Source organism: Choloepus didactylus, chromosome 11, assembly GCF_015220235.1.
Source record: "Choloepus didactylus isolate mChoDid1 chromosome 11, mChoDid1.pri, whole genome shotgun sequence".
In the NCBI taxonomy this organism is placed as follows: domain Eukaryota; kingdom Metazoa; phylum Chordata; class Mammalia; order Pilosa; family Megalonychidae; genus Choloepus; species Choloepus didactylus.
In genome coordinates this window covers 83890091-83906003 of record NC_051317.1, presented here as the reverse complement: position 1 = coordinate 83906003, position 15913 = coordinate 83890091, and the positions used below count along the sequence as shown (strand labels likewise).

The following is a 15913-nucleotide window of genomic DNA, read 5'->3' as shown; positions in this document are numbered from 1 at the left end:
AAAGGAGAGGTATGTGACAATACTTAACATGGGCTCTATCTAAAATGAATGCCATCAGACACCATATGCCAGTCTTATATGTTGATCAAATACAATCCTCCCATGACTAAATGTTGTGCTATATTTCTAATTTTCTCTCTTGAATAGTTTCTTTTAATGGCTCTTTATTTTTTTGTTTCCCAGGAGTGGGTGTGTAGGGGGGGGTTGGGGGGAGGGAGGGGGGAGGGGTGGGGAGAGGGGATAAGTATACAACTGATAATTAGGGTAATTACCTTATATAATTGAACTGCAAAGATAAGTGACCAAGCTCATACTAATAGCAAATGAACAGACAGGATCAGCATTCTTCAGCTAGAGTAAGAAGCCCGACATTAAAGAACCAGTGTCATGGACTTGAAAATGGGTCAAAATTAGATTGGGGTTGTATTAATTTAGACCTAGAAGATTTGGCCTTTCTACTCATTTCATAATGCAGTGATTGAGTACATATTTACCTGAAAGAAGTTGCTGATGGTGCAATTAGGAAATAAAGACCAATAGTACTAAACATATTTCTTGACATTAGAAAGCAGACTTCATGGAGATTGTATTCATGATGGGCCTGAAAATGCCGATAAGGTTCAAGCAAGTTACTAGTGTAGCTACTCATTTTTAAAACTTAGAACCCTGTTTTCCAAATAGGATCATCTACAGTCCCGCAGATTTGCTCTTAAATAACCACCAATAACAATACCATCCAGAAACAGGCTGAATATTTAGGACAGGAAAATGGGTTCTTAACACAAACTCCATCCCTGAGGAGTTACTTGACAGGTATAATTATTGTCTTAAAAAACAAATCTCCCCCCCAAAAGGGAGGCCACTAATTTCAAAGGAAAAAAAGGTTTATTATGATAGATGAAAACCACAGAAATCCTTTTAGAAAATACTGCTATTTGCAATAAATATTTTGACACAAAACTGTACATTAGAGCTGTCAGGGAGTATACTTTCAGAGTAGGAGTAGAGCAGAGCAAGCAGTAATCATATTTATATAATACCTTTTATTCAAGAGTCCAAGTCTTTTATTTAATCATTATATTCCTTATGTCACTCTACTGGAGTAAGGCTGCAGTTGCAGTTATTGGGATTTAACTTCTAGACTTCACCAGAGTGTCAATATTTATACAATATTACCACCTCCAATGTGCAGTTGAAGTTAGTTGGGCACCAAAACACAAAGTCATACAGGACAGTGCTCTCTCTATTCCCTTACCTCTTTCTCTATTCAGAACCAACACATTAACTGCTAATATGTGCTTCAGTCTTCAAGCCACTTGCTCTCTCCTGAGTCATCAAAAAAAGTGATTTTTGGTGACCAGAATATAAGCTCCAGTTGGCCCTTGTTGTTCTGGGCAGAAATTAGGTAAAATGAAATGCTTAATTAAGACATCATTAAAGACTATGCATTTTACTGTTTTTGCATTCTTGGAGCTAATTTCTGCCTTGGTGTCCAGCGTAGGAAACTCATTTGGAGAAGCCAAAACCAAGCAGGGCAAATGAAAGAGTGAGTAGGAAAAATACAAACAAACAAACAAGAGAACCCAGAAGCAGAAAGTTGGGCTGTTAGGAAGCAAAACAATAAGAGAATCAGTGAATGGAGGTCAGGAGAGATGGACAGATATTTGACATTGGATTAAATGATATTTCAGGCTCTTTTTAGATGCCTGAAATTATGTGTTGTGCTTTTATTTGTACTAACTCACTTCTCAAATATATCCCCCTCCAAAAAATACTGTTTAAGTGATGGAACATGCCCAATATGTTCAGTCACATTGTTCAATATGTAAGATAAAACATGTTTCTGTTTCTTTATATCACTCCTACCCACATATCCTCTCAATCTTACGTGGAAGAGTTGGCTCATTATACAGGCACTTTTTTCTTTTTTTCTTTTTCTTTTTTTTTTTGGTAAAATAGAAAGTGCCTCTTACAAGATTTGAATTAAGAGTATCAATTTATTTTCATCATAATTATCTGATACTATTCCACAGCCCTCACTCATCAATTATTTGGTGATCAGTTATTTGTTGCCTGGGACTCTGCTAACAATGGAGAAATAAAATGAATAAGATCCAGTCCTATATATTTCTCCTTCTATAATTCATACATTTATTCACTCACTAAATATTTATTGGATACCCAGTATGAGACAAGGACTATCTAGGCACAGAAGACATAATACTGCCTAAAAAGGACAACACTCCCTGTCCTATGACATTTACATTCTTGTTGGAGAGAGAGTCAATGAGTACAATAAATAAGTAAATTATATAATATATCAGATGGTGAAAAATGTTATGGAAAAGACACAAAGCAGAGAAAGGGGATAGGGAGTATTGAGGAGGGTTGCCATATAAAGTATGTTAAGGAAAAAAAAGGGAAGGCCTTCCTGAAAGGGTGACATTACAGTGAAAACCATAAGGAGGTGAGGGGGAGCCACAGGATATCTGGGGAATAGACTACTAGGTAGTGCGGAAAGCAGGTGCAAATGCCCTGAGATGGAGGTATGTCTGGCATGTTCTAGGAATAGCAAGGAGGCTGGAGTAGCTAGACGGGTGCGAAAGGGGGAGTGTAGCAGAAGGGGAGGTCAGGGAGGTTGAGGCAGTGAGTAAACTGTATAGGGTCTTGAAGACTATTGTAGGGGCTTTGGCTTTAATTGAGGAGAGGTGGGACCCTATGAAGGTTTGGTGCAGAGGAGTGACATGATCTGATTTACAGTTCGAAAGGCTCATCCCAGCTGCTGTACTGGGAAGAGCATGGAAGGTGGGGTAGTGGTAGAGGTAGGGGTCTGATTAGACCATTGTAACAGTCCAGACAAGAGATGATAGTGGCATAACCAAGGTGGTGGTACTGGAAATGGTAGGAAGTGGTGGATTCTGAATGTATTTTGAAATTAGGTCTAAGATATAACAGTATTTGCTGAAGGCCTGGATGTGGGCTCTGAGAGAAAAGGGATTTAGGAATGACTCCATGCTTTTAGACCAGGTAAATGGGAAAGTTGGAGGTGTCATTTATTGAGACAGTACAGATTATAGAGGGAATGAGTTTTGTTTTTGTTTTTTGGAAGAAGTGGCGGATTAGAAGCCATCTAGCTTCTAAATATAAACTTGAATTTAATTTGGGTTCTGTACAAGAAAATTGTTTTATGACTGGGTCAGGCCAGCTTAAGAAATATAGTCATTAACATCCAGAGACAGGGACTGCTTGATACCCAGTGTGGGGTAGTGACTTGGGATTTAGATGCCCGTGCTTTAATCTCCCACTGTTACCTCTGAGGGGTGACAGTACCTACTTCATAGTCGATAGGAGGCTTACATGAAATTAGGAAGCCCCAAATAAAGGCTTAGCAATTGTTCATCATATCTTAGTCAAAATACTTTCATATTTAACATGAGGTCATCTTAATTTAAGATCACTATATACTTTTGGAGGAAGAAGAAAAGGAGAGAAAACTTCAGAGGAAGAGGATATTTGAAGGAGAAATTTTATTCCAGTCCCAGTACATCTGCAGTGGTATCCTGAAAATCATGGAAATGAATTATTTAAAGCTGGTGGGAAGATGGTGTCAGACTTTTATTCTCTGTCTGCTGGTTTTTAAAAAATATCAATCTGCTCACCAGATTTCCTGCTTTAAAAAGAAAACTTACATTTATAGTTTCTCATCATGTCAAAAAAGAAGAACGTAAATAAATAAGGTGGGGGAGATAAGCCAATGACATTCTCCTGCAGGAAATACAGCAGCCTATGGCCATTCCACACTTAGAACAGAAAGTCATTCAAAGTAGGGGTGGGAAAATTTTAAGTCAAGTTAAAATGCAACTGCAAAATATGTAGACACTTGGAGACACAGTGTTAGACACTCAGAAAGAGCCTGGGCAACGGATCCAAATTGGAAGCTGTGTTCCTGCTGAGACCCAGTAAACAGTTCATTTGAGAGAGTGAAGTTTTCAATGGTGATCTCATGTTTCTGTAAAACTGCTGAAACATATTATGGATCTGTCTCTTTGCCAAATAATTCATTTAATTTAATTCCTCAAGTAAAAGCCCATTGGATGATTCAAAGCAAAGAACACTCTGTTCTGTTAAAAAAAAGGGGTGGGGGTGGGGTAGTCTCCACTTTTCTCAATATCTTAGAGCCGTAGCACTGCTGCTACTCTCTCTAACTCCAAGCAGCTTTCTCCTTAACACACTGCAGGTTTAAGTAAATGGGGTTCAGGCAAATTGGTCTAGTTACTGACCATGATTACACACATTTTCACCAGGTAGACAAATCTGAAGAACATTGTAAACTATTTTCAGCTCCCAGAGAGATTGTTTATAGCCATCCTTATTTCCCTGTGTATGTTTACTTTAAGATCATATTCTTTTGGAAGATTCTTACGTCAGCAGTAGATAAAATAAGTTGGAACAAGAAGAAGTCTAAAGTTATAAACATCAGTTAGAAGGCTACTGTAAGGATAGTGGCAAAAGATAAGCTGAAGAAGGATGGTTATAGAAGGAGTGGAAATGCAGAAGCAGATTCAAAGGATAGTCTGAAAAATTGATATGCAAGATCAGATTGCAGTTTGGGATGGCTGAGTACTAGGGTCGGACCTTGGGTGTCAGAGTGTTGTGGTCTCAATGAACAGAAATAATGATGTTAGGAAGGTGAGCCGTTTCAGGTGAAGATAATCCTCCTGAGGTGCCACTTGTCCTGGTGGAAAAGTATTTCAAGCACTTGGAAATGCAACACTGCAGTTTAGAATACAGACTGGGGCCAGAAATTTAAATTTGGGAGCCATCTGTATATAAGTGATAAGTGTAGTTGTGTAAGAGGAAAAGATTGCCAAGGAAACGGAGAATGAGCCCAAGAAAAACCCACAGGGGCACACTTACTCTTGGCTCAGTGGAAGACGGAGTGAGATCTTGGAAGGAGAAAGAGGAGCTGCTGAGACAAGACAAGAATAATCTGGAAGATGCAGCCTCTCAGAAAATAAGAAACAGGGTTTTAAAAGAAAAGAGTGGGTAAATATAGTCAAATAGTTAAACAATTTGAGGAAAAGGAGGACTGACAAAGCGCAAATGGGTCTGCTGATGTGTGAAGGCATTGGGGGTAGTATTGGAGTTGGATTGAGTGGCGGTTGCAGAAGGAAAGCGTGGAGGAGGGCATGAGGTAGCTGAACATTTTCACATCGTTTTTGATGCCAGGGTCAGGGATACTGACAGCATGGCTCCTGGAGTTGTTGCCATTTGGTTTTAATAATCTCAGTGTACCTTTAAATGTATTATCATAGTCAAATAACTTTTATTGAAACAACAGGGCAAGAAGAATTATGGATGCAAACAGAGTTCAGGACCTTGAAATCTGGAGCCTCATTCATGAACATTTCTTATTGGGAAAATTGGGTCTCAGTAGCTCCGGAGAGGGTATAGTCAAGGTTAAAATGACCATTTTGCATGACAGTCTGGACCACCACACCTATTACGTGGCAATATCACAGCACTATTAATTGAACAATCTTTTTTTGGTCACTAATTTGTGATGCTACTTTTATCATGATTTAAAGAACCAAAAACATTTATTTGTATCTAGGACTCTGTGTTTCATTCCATTTTGTACCAAACCTGCTGGTATTTAATTGAAATTGCCTTGGACTTAAGAATTAATTTAGGAAGAGCTGACATTTATACAACATTGTATCTACTAAGCTCAAGGCTTCCTTTATATCCATCAACAGAAGACAATTATTTTTTATATAGGTCCTAAACTTGTTCTTGTTCAGTTTATGCATTTCCTTTTTGAATTTCTATTATCATTAGTATTATTTCCTGCATTTTCTGTTGTGTGTGTGTCTGTGTATATGGAAATAAGAAAGATATAGGTGTTTCCCAGGTAGACAATTAATATTATAAAGAAACAACCTAAGGCAAACTGAAGTTTTTATAGCATCCAACCCCCAGTGAGCTAACACATAAAAAGTCATTTAAAATAATACTGTTGTGGACAACAGAAAAAATGGTGTTTGTTTCACATGCACAGTGCTAATTTTTCATTACTGGTTGCTGCATTTGGAGTTAAAAAGTTGTATCTGTTCAATCCTGGTCACCACCTTTCCCAGGGGGAGAACTATTTTCCTTCTAATGTCACACAAAGCTCTAGATAGTCTGTTTCTTTCCAACAGAAATACAGCGCTCTTCAGCTGCACTGTTTTAATTCATTACCCATGGCTCTTCAATGAATCTTTTCAAGGTGCTTGTGGAATAGGATGAAGGAAACTGTAGCCATAGTAGTAAGCCCACCACAGCAAACCTCACTGCCCGTGCACACAGGTATTTCAGTTTTGATGTAGCTATGAGTCAGAAAGGGTTTTGGTTTTATCTTTTCCTTCATCCCTGTCCGTTGAAGCTTTTCAATTTGAAGAACTTATTTAAAAATCTTCTAGACAAGAGGTCAGCAAACTTTTCTATAAAGGGCCAGTTGGTAAATGTTTTTGGCTTTGCAGGCCGTTTGGTTTCTGTGCAAATACTCAACTCTGTTGTTGTGTGAAAGCAGCCAGAGACAACATGTAAGCAAATGAGCCAGCCTGGCTGTGTTGTAATAAAACTTTATTTACAAAAATAGGCAGTGGGCCAGATTTGGCCTGTAGGTTGGATTTGGCTCATTGGGCCATAGTTTGCTCATCTTTGTCTCTATTCTAGACCAGAAATTTCCCAATTTTTATTTATTTATATTTTTAAAACTCAAAAGCAATGTGTTACTCTCCATGGAACTAAGGATGCAAAAGCACTGGACTGAACAAAATGTAGAACAATCACCAAATGACTTCTTAATTACTAGATAATGGCTCTGAGCATAACTGGCATTTGTCTGTTTTCTGAAGCACAAGTGGGACTACAGACTATAATAAATACACATATTGCATTGCTTGTGTGGTAACTGCTTTGGGGAGGAGTCATGGGAGCATATGCTCTTACTTACCAATCCTGTACTGCATTGAAGGATTCTTCATTTGTGATGTCGTACATTAAAATAAAGCCCATGGCCCCACGATAATAGGCTGTAGTGATTGTCCTGTATCTTTCCTGGCCTGCTGTGTCCTAAAAAATTAATAATAATCATCTCTCAAAAAATAAGGCAATAAAACATTTGGAAAGTGATTAATGATTCTGAACACATACTCATAACAAAGATTCTAAAATATACTTGCAAAATATAACTATATACCTTTTTTAGTTTTGTTTTTCCTAGTGATTCATATGACAGCTCTACAATATAATGAAAAAAATTCTTTTCTGGTAGAGTTCTGGCTCACAGTACCTTATATATGTTCACACCTATTAAACAGCACATAATTGTAAAAAATGAATTAAAAGAAGATTTTACATATCTATGAATCTGTGGCTTCTTTTATAGTTTACAACGAGAGTTTAAAATGTTAGCTCAATCATTATGTATTTATTGTTTAGCTACAAAGCACAAACCCCTGTAGGGAGAAAAAAGAAGTTTATGAAAAGCTCACTGCTTTCAAGAAGCTTGCAGTTTACAATGCTTGCTAATCTGTATAATGGAAATAAGACTATCTGCCTTGTGCGGATGTTTGAGTTAGATCTGGATTAGAGTTTCTGCTCTCCAAGTAAATTGCTGGGTGAACATGGGCAAGTTGCTGAACTTCTCTAAATTTCTGAACTTCTCTAAACTTCACATTAGCATTCTTGTTAGGGTTTATATGAAATAATGCATATGATGTGCTTAACACAGAGCCTGGCATGCAAAAAGGGATTGCTACTGCTGATTTTTACCAGTTGGATTTAAGAAGTTTTCTCATCCACTCCAATTAAAATGTTCCTCTATTCATTATTTCCATGTAAATTACTGTTAGAGGAGAGTTCCATTACAGAAAAGTAATAGCAAAAGGACAGTAAATATTTAAACATTAAGTATGTAGCTATATAGAATGTTCTTGCTCCTTTAAAAAATTCTTAAGTGTGTATAATATATTCACAATATTCAAAAGATGCTTAAGGGTATACAGTGAAATATTCCTCATAGTAATATTGACACAGTTAGCCTTGTTCAATCATATTGTGTGTATGTATATTTGTACAATGACATTTCTACAAGAGGATTTGCTATATTGAATAAAATTCCTACAAGTGGAACTGCTGAGTAAAAACAAAGCAAAACAAAACAAAACAACAACAAAAAATGAAATTAGCAGCTGGTGTGTGTCACTACTGGGAAAGGCTCACATTGGGTATGCTGTTCCTCATCCTCAGGTGTCCTCCTGCTTGGACATTGCACCATGGACCATCAGCGAGAAACTCAAGATTCTTTACAACTTCATGCTAACTTGTGTGACACAACACATATGACCCCTGCAAGTTCAGGGGCTGATGATCAAAGAAGGCTGGGAAAATCAGTGAATGAGTCTGGGAGAATGTGGGGTGTGAAATGGAACTTGAAGACTAGCTAAGTGATAATCACTTTTCATGAAGTAATCTACTCTCAGAGCAGGGATAAGGCTGGCATAATTAGATGGGTTTCTTAGGTATCTTTAGGAAAATAAGGTTTCAAAGGTAGGATGATAACAGATTATGATACCCATAATAACAGAAATAAAGCAAAACAGATGGAGGGGGATATTTAGAATGTATCATTAAAGGCAGAAAACAAAAAAGAAAGTATAGATTTCACCATTCAAAAATTTGACAATTTCTTGACTATAGAGAAAACGCTATAAATAAAATAGAAATGATCTAAAATCAAATAATAAATTGGAAAATATATTTGTAGTGTACCTGAGAGACCAAAGGTTAATATCTTTAATATGTAAAGTGATGTTAAAATTTTTAAGCAAAATGTTAAATATTCTAATTTTAAAAATTACTTATAAATGAGCACATAAATGGCTGGTTACTTTATAAAAAGAGTTCAATCCCAACAGTAATAATAGAAATGAAAATAAGGTGAGGTATCTCCACCTCTGCTGCATGGTTGCATGCCTACATATTAGAATTTATCTAACAATTATTTGAATATTTTATTGCATTTTGCTTACTATTTATACATATTGAAAATGAAAATGTAGATGCTAGAGATAAACACATATCATAAACTGCATATAATTGGGAAAAATACAAAAATTATTAGTCAGAAAAAAACAGATCTTTTGCTTACACTGGAAACTCTCAAATACTCATTGGATTTAATTCAGTTAACAGTGCATCTGACTGTGTAACAAAGAAAGTTAAAGAACATGGATAAAATCCCAGAACCAAATCCCCAAGGACTGTGTTCAAAAAGCAAGGGCATAATTAGAGATTTTGTAATATGTTTTAGCTCTCTGGGTGAATCAGCCTATTTTTAAACTTTCCCACATTTGACTTGGGTTCATATTTTCCAGAACACATTGCCTATAAATGTACCACTTTGTTGTGGGGCCTATTGTGAAGTAAATTTAAATGGCTTTCTTTTCTCTTGGTAAAATATCCTTTTGACATTGACTGACTAGCATCTTTAGGGTTTGGAGATCCTTACCTGCTTCCATTACTCTACAATAGACAGCAGTCCCCCATTTCTCAATGGGAGAAAACAGCCAATATACTCGTGACACCACTAAAAGGTGACCTGGACCTTTCCTGCCAAGCATGTCTTCCACATGAACAATGTAGGTTGTGTTTGAAAAATATTACTTTATCTCTTGGTTCTTGACCTCTTCCAGTGATGTGTCCCTTTTTCATGATGTTAATTTTATTTTGACAGTATAGAAACGAGTTCTGGTGCTATAAGAGACTTTGATTTCACATTGTGGGTGTACTTAATCTTTCAGAGAACAGAATTGAGGCCCCATTATGTTATGATTGAAATGTTACAGGAAACTGTGAGAAACCACAAGATTGAATAGTTATATATCAAAATTAAAATATAGAGATGGCAAAAACAGCTTTCAAGGAAAAAAAATAGAAGAAAAAAATAGAAGCTTTCAGATGCAATACTTAGTAGCACTTAAGTCACAGCAAGGGGCAAGATCTGAACCCAGAAACACACTCTTGTTAGATGTATCTGTCAACACAGAATTTTCAGGGAGAATAAGAAATTGAATCAGATAAGAGAAGTGTATTAAAAAATACAAAGAGGAAATATCTCTTCTCTCTATATGTAAAGAAAATATAAAGAATACAACTCAGTTTATAAATGGACTCTAGATTGGCTGTGCATTGGTTTTGGGAATTGAAAACAATTTCAGTATTACAACTCATTAGCATTTTTTTCCATGGTATCAGGGAAAAAAAAAGTCAGAAAAATACCTCATTTTATTTGACATTTACTAATGATGATAGAAGGTTATATCTGAAAGGAAAGAACATTTTATATGTCAAGTGCCACTAATGTAATTAAACACAAGCAGTCTCAGAAGGTAACTGAGTAAATATGGTAGCTTTTCTTAATTTTGGGGGAAACTGGCTTCAAACTCTGTCTCTGAGTTGTTCCTCTCCCAGGTTGACTCTAGTAAGAGGGATGCCTGCTGACTTTCTATAAACATAGGATTCTGATGATTGAAAATCACAACTGGAAATCTCTTACAGGGAAAATGAGGGATAAATTTATGACTAAAAGCTGAAAATTTTCATCCATGAGTGATAACTTTCATTTTTCTCTCTTTTAAGAAAAATAAAATAATTTTAATTGGTTTAAATATCTTGATTTCCCAATCATGGTTTTAGGAGAAATTTTTGGCTTTATTGATTAGCAAATACTTGAATATTTGTCAAGAAAAGAATTGTAAAATGGTAAACATTAGCAGATTGACAAGTAACAACAAGGAACACTTTCAGTTTGAATTTTGGCAATTTTGTCATTGTTTTTGCCTTAATTTTTTCCCCCTGATAAAACATTTTATTTTCTTAACTGCATGTGCTGCATGCTCAAACCCTTCTGAGGTCACACAGAGTTAATATGTAGTTTCAAGATGGAAGAAATAGCTTTTACTTGCAAGGTACGAGTTATAATGTAATTTGCTTTTTGTTTTGGTGGTTAATTCTCTCTGTATTGAATTAAAGGGAAAATGGAACTAACTACTAGTAAAGGAACAGACCTCAAATAATATCACCATAATCAAAATACATTTATTGAATGTCTAGACAGAAAAATAGATGGAAGTATAGACAATCTTGGTATATGATAAAGCAAGTAATTTTATAGATGGAGAAATCAAAACACTGGTGTTAACTGATTAGCAAAGATAATTTAATTAAGCTACAGGAAATAAATTAAAGGCTATATAATATCCCAATGTGGAGGTGAACAGAAATGGGGGCTGGGAACTCTACAACACAAGATATAAAACCCACACTCATTAGTGAGTTTCCTAGTGAGTATCCAAAGATGTGAAATGGAATAAAAGCTCAGACATTTAGTGTTCAAGCAAGTAGAGATTATCTTGAATCTTCAAAGGAAGATTAAAGTATGTTCAATACAGTTTAATATTAACATTGATCGATTGATTCATTTATTCAATAAACATTTAGTGAACACCCATTACTAGTTAGGGACAGTGTTAGGTATATATCAAATTTATTTTGTCTATTCTAGGTCTATTTTGCATATTTAAAAATTCTAAATGTTCAGAACACTTAACACCATATTCCTTACATGTCTGCAAAGGATTACATGAAGTGGTGGAAGCACTGTTTTTAAAAAGCAGGCAAGATAGCAATTTAAAATGATAAGGGAGATGATTTGCTCAGTGGTAAGGTACTCCGATTCATATGACTAACCCCAGTTTTCATGATCATTATGAAAGTAATATAAATTTCATAGATATCCATCCACTTCTTTATATACAGAATAGAAAATATACAAAATTAAAGGTGATCTTATTGAGAAATATAACATAGTTCTTACTGTGTGAATTCATGAAAGATATGCTAAAACATATTAATATAGTCCACTTATGTAAAATTGTCTTTAAAAAGGTGGCTTGATGTATCTTGTTCCTATGAAAATTAGATCTTTACCAATCAATGCACATTAGACTATTAAAAGGGCAGAACAGTGTTGCTTGAAGCGACAAAAATTACATATTGCTTCATGTTAGAATATCATCCCCAAATGATCAAAATATCAAGACAAAAAATCTACAGGTGTGATGTATAATCCCCCAAAACAACAAAAACAACAAAATGCTGAATATTACACATCACTTCTATTGTATGATGCTACTTTCCCCCAAGCTGTATTTATTCTTTTAGTTCCATAAATAGGCAAAAAAACAGCATTGATTTTAGTCTTATAAAAATAGTAAGCAAAACAGGAAGCTTAAATATTTTATGCTTTCTTGTTGCATATTTATCTTTGGACTAAAATAAAAACTTTCTTTCTTAAAGCAGTTAATCCTCCAGTAAAATAACATTTACAAACTGCTTTTCCCTACTGATCTTGTGCAGTCAGTTTGAATTCATTTATACACCATTATACAAGCATCTATAAAACAAGCCCACATTTTAGAAGACAGCACTAATAAACCTGCCTCTAAATAGCTATTCAGTCAATTTAAATGTTCTTCATACCTATTGTCCTTTATCCATCCTCTTGACACCAGGAGATTTTATTGATCAAATTTTCTTGTCATGATGTTTAGCATTGAAATATCAAAACCTTCATTTTACAATGGTATCCACTTCTAAGTAAAACCTAATAAGAGAAGCCCAAGCAGAATGATAAAACTTGACCTATTATTTCATGGCAGTGTTACCATGGCAATTCATCTCCTGGAAGAGAGGAAAAGCCATATATAGATCTTTTGTAGGGGCCTTTTGACTCCATTGTCAGTGATGCCCTCACATATTGATCAACTGTATTTTCACACTCATGAAATCTGGCGACACTCTTTGGTAAACCCTATTTAAACACTCAAATAGATTCTCTTCATGACCTTAATAAAATTAACAATCAAAATTGTGTAAAGGTAATCTTTATTAATTTTATTTGAGAGTTTGTTTTCTAAAATTCTTACCATAATACAGGGAAAGACGCAATTTTTACTCTATTTCTTATTAGCCTTTTTTTGCATACTTCTTCACATTTTGATTATGCTCAACTTTTCCAAAACCTGGAGCATAAATACCCCAATGCAGGCAGCATGGAGCTTTTACTCAAGGTTGGTGATGGTTTTTCTTTACAGAACATAATACAAAATGTTTGCATCAGATCAAATACACTATGCTTTAAAGGATCAGTCTTTTGAGTGGGACTTTTACTGTTCCCCTAAAATTGGCAACTAAGACTCAAACCAGAACTCTCCTTACAAAGGGATGGGAGCTTCCACTCACAGAAGCCATGAGAAGAAGTGAGTTGTTTGCAAGAAGGTTGTAATATCTGCATAAGCAATGAAATCCTTGATCTCCTTTTGTGCAAGGATGCATGATACATGGAGGAGGGGAAGGTAGTGGAATGGCTCGATTTCCCACAGGTTAGTGTGCTAGGTTCTGTGAGTTTGCCATGGATCAACAAACAGCACAATAGATAAACGCACTTGAGACATCCATCAACAGACCTCCACTGGATGAGGGAAAAGAGGCTCTGGAATATTGTGGTTTGAAGCTGTATCACCCCAGAAAGACATTTTCTTAAATTTAATCCATTCTTGTGGGTGTGAACCCACTGTAAATAGGACCCTTTGATGAGGTTACTTCATTTAAGATGTGTCCCACCTCAGTCAGGATGGGTCTCAATCCTATTACTGGGGTCCTTTATAAGAGAATGAAATTCAAACAGAGAGAAAGGGAGAGAGAAAGAAAGCCACAGGAAGCAAGAAGCTGAAAAGGGACCCAAAAGAGAAAGAAGAGACCAGGAGATACCACCATGTGCCTTGTCAAGTGACAGAGGAAGCAAGGATCATGGGCAGCCAGCACTAGAACGCCACAGTCTTTGGGGAGAAAGTATCACCTTGACAATGCCTTGATTTGGCCATTTTCCTGGTCTCAAAACCATGAGCAAATAAATTCCCATTGTTTAAATTAGCCCATTTCATGGTATTTCCTTGAGCAGCCTAGGAAACTTAAACAAGTATACCAACAGGGACAGGAGGGAGATGAAGAGATGTTAAAACAGGAAGGAACCTGAGCAAATCTTCCATGTCATGGCACTGCGCAGTGAGGAAACCCCTACAGGGCTTCCTGAAGACCCTACACAAGGAAACCAGCATTTGGATGCCTGTCACACAGAAGGTGTGGGCCAGGACAGGCTTAGCCAGAGAAGCCAGCACAGAACTATAGTTGCATGTCCAGTGAAGCAGAGAGGTCTGTGGTCTCTTTCTCCCCCAACCTTCCTTCCACCCCTGACACTGGAAGAGCAAGGACCAGAAGAGGGACAGAAACAATGAAAGATTAGATCAAACCCCTTTTCCTATTACACACAAGCCTCGAAGGATGTTGCCAGATTTATGTTACTGTGCTATTTTTTTATGAACTCCTTTGTTTAATAAGAGAAAATGACTGGAAAGCTATGGGGTCTGTCCAAGTTGTGGCTTAGGTATGGGCAAGGGATATTGCACAGAGCATGACTGGAGTCAGGGTTCAGAGAAAACAATACCAACTCAAGATATTAAGCACCAAACTCTCCACCAATGAATAAAACAACAACAACAACAACGTGAAGAATATAGTCTTAAAGAGGGCTTTACATATTTTAAAGCACAGTCACATACATCATTTCTATTTAATTATTCTGTGATAGTATACAGTTTTATAGATGATGAAACAGAAATGAGGAGGTTAGTGCGGTCACACCTGTCACACATTTATCCAAAATCTAGCCCTGCTTCTGAATATTAGGCTGAATATTGGGGAATTTAGCTTACATTTTTTCATCAAACATGCAAATCTGATGTTACCACAGTTATTTGATATGTATTTCATGTATGTGCTTTAGATCCTTGTCAGCTTCACTTTTGCAAACCATTAATTCTTTGACCAGCTGCAGCTTAGTGTCCAGTCCTAATACTCTACTGAAATTGTTCACATTAAAGTAATCAATGACCTCCTAATTGCCATATACATGAGGTTGATTTCCCAAGGAATCTTGCCAAATCTGTAACTGTAAAGAGCAACTGAAACTCTGGGCAGGTAAGCAACACATGACATCTTTTGTTTTTAAAACCTTGATTTAACATATCACTCCTTTATACCTTTTTTTTAGTAAATTCTTGGTATTAATCACAATACTCCTATTTAGTAAATCCTATCTGCATTGTCTGAAACATATAGTACAGGACCACTTCTTGTTTTTTTAAAATCCACTCTTCCAGGACATGACTTTCTCCTAATTCTTTTCTCTCTTTGGATTTTCTTCTCTATTTTACCTTGCAAGCTCCTGTTTTTTCTGCTCACCTCTTAAGAGTGTTGTACAGTTTTCAGATCTTCGTGCTCTTATCTTTTTGCACTACATTATATTTATAATTTTAAATATATTCTATAAACAACTCTACCTTCTTAGGAAATCTTGGCCACATTCCTGTGTTGCCAAATCATACTTCCATCAAGATAACACACAAATATCTCAGATTAAATTGAACAAAAACTGAAGTCAATGCATTTCAGTCCTACTTACAATGGGTTCACACCCATGGGAATGGATTAACTTCAAGAACATGTTTTTCTGGGGTACATACAGCTTCAAACCATCATACCAAGCATGGTTTTCTCTACCTTCTAGGAAAAAATGCCATTAGTTGGGTATGCAGAGCTAGGATCTTCAGAAAGGAAAGAAAATGCATAAGGAATTTAGCCTGTAAAGAGTAAACACATCTTTGCAGAAAAGAAGAAAAAAGTAAAATTAAACAGTATCATACTGGGAGTCAGGAAACCTGGGTTCTGATTGAAGATCTGGCAC

General features: G+C 36.2%; 1 protein-coding gene across 2 annotated transcripts in view; it reads right to left on the bottom strand.

The window, feature by feature from the left end:
• Window positions 1-15913, bottom strand: part of RAB3C (RAB3C, member RAS oncogene family) — a 279178-nt gene that overhangs the window by 135581 nt on the left and 127684 nt on the right. For both annotated transcript variants that reach the window (XM_037799456.1, XM_037799455.1), the window contains exon 3: window positions 7001-7119. In XM_037799456.1, the coding sequence (XP_037655384.1) occupies window positions 7001-7119 (119 nt within the window). The remainder of the gene's footprint in view (window positions 1-7000; window positions 7120-15913) is intronic.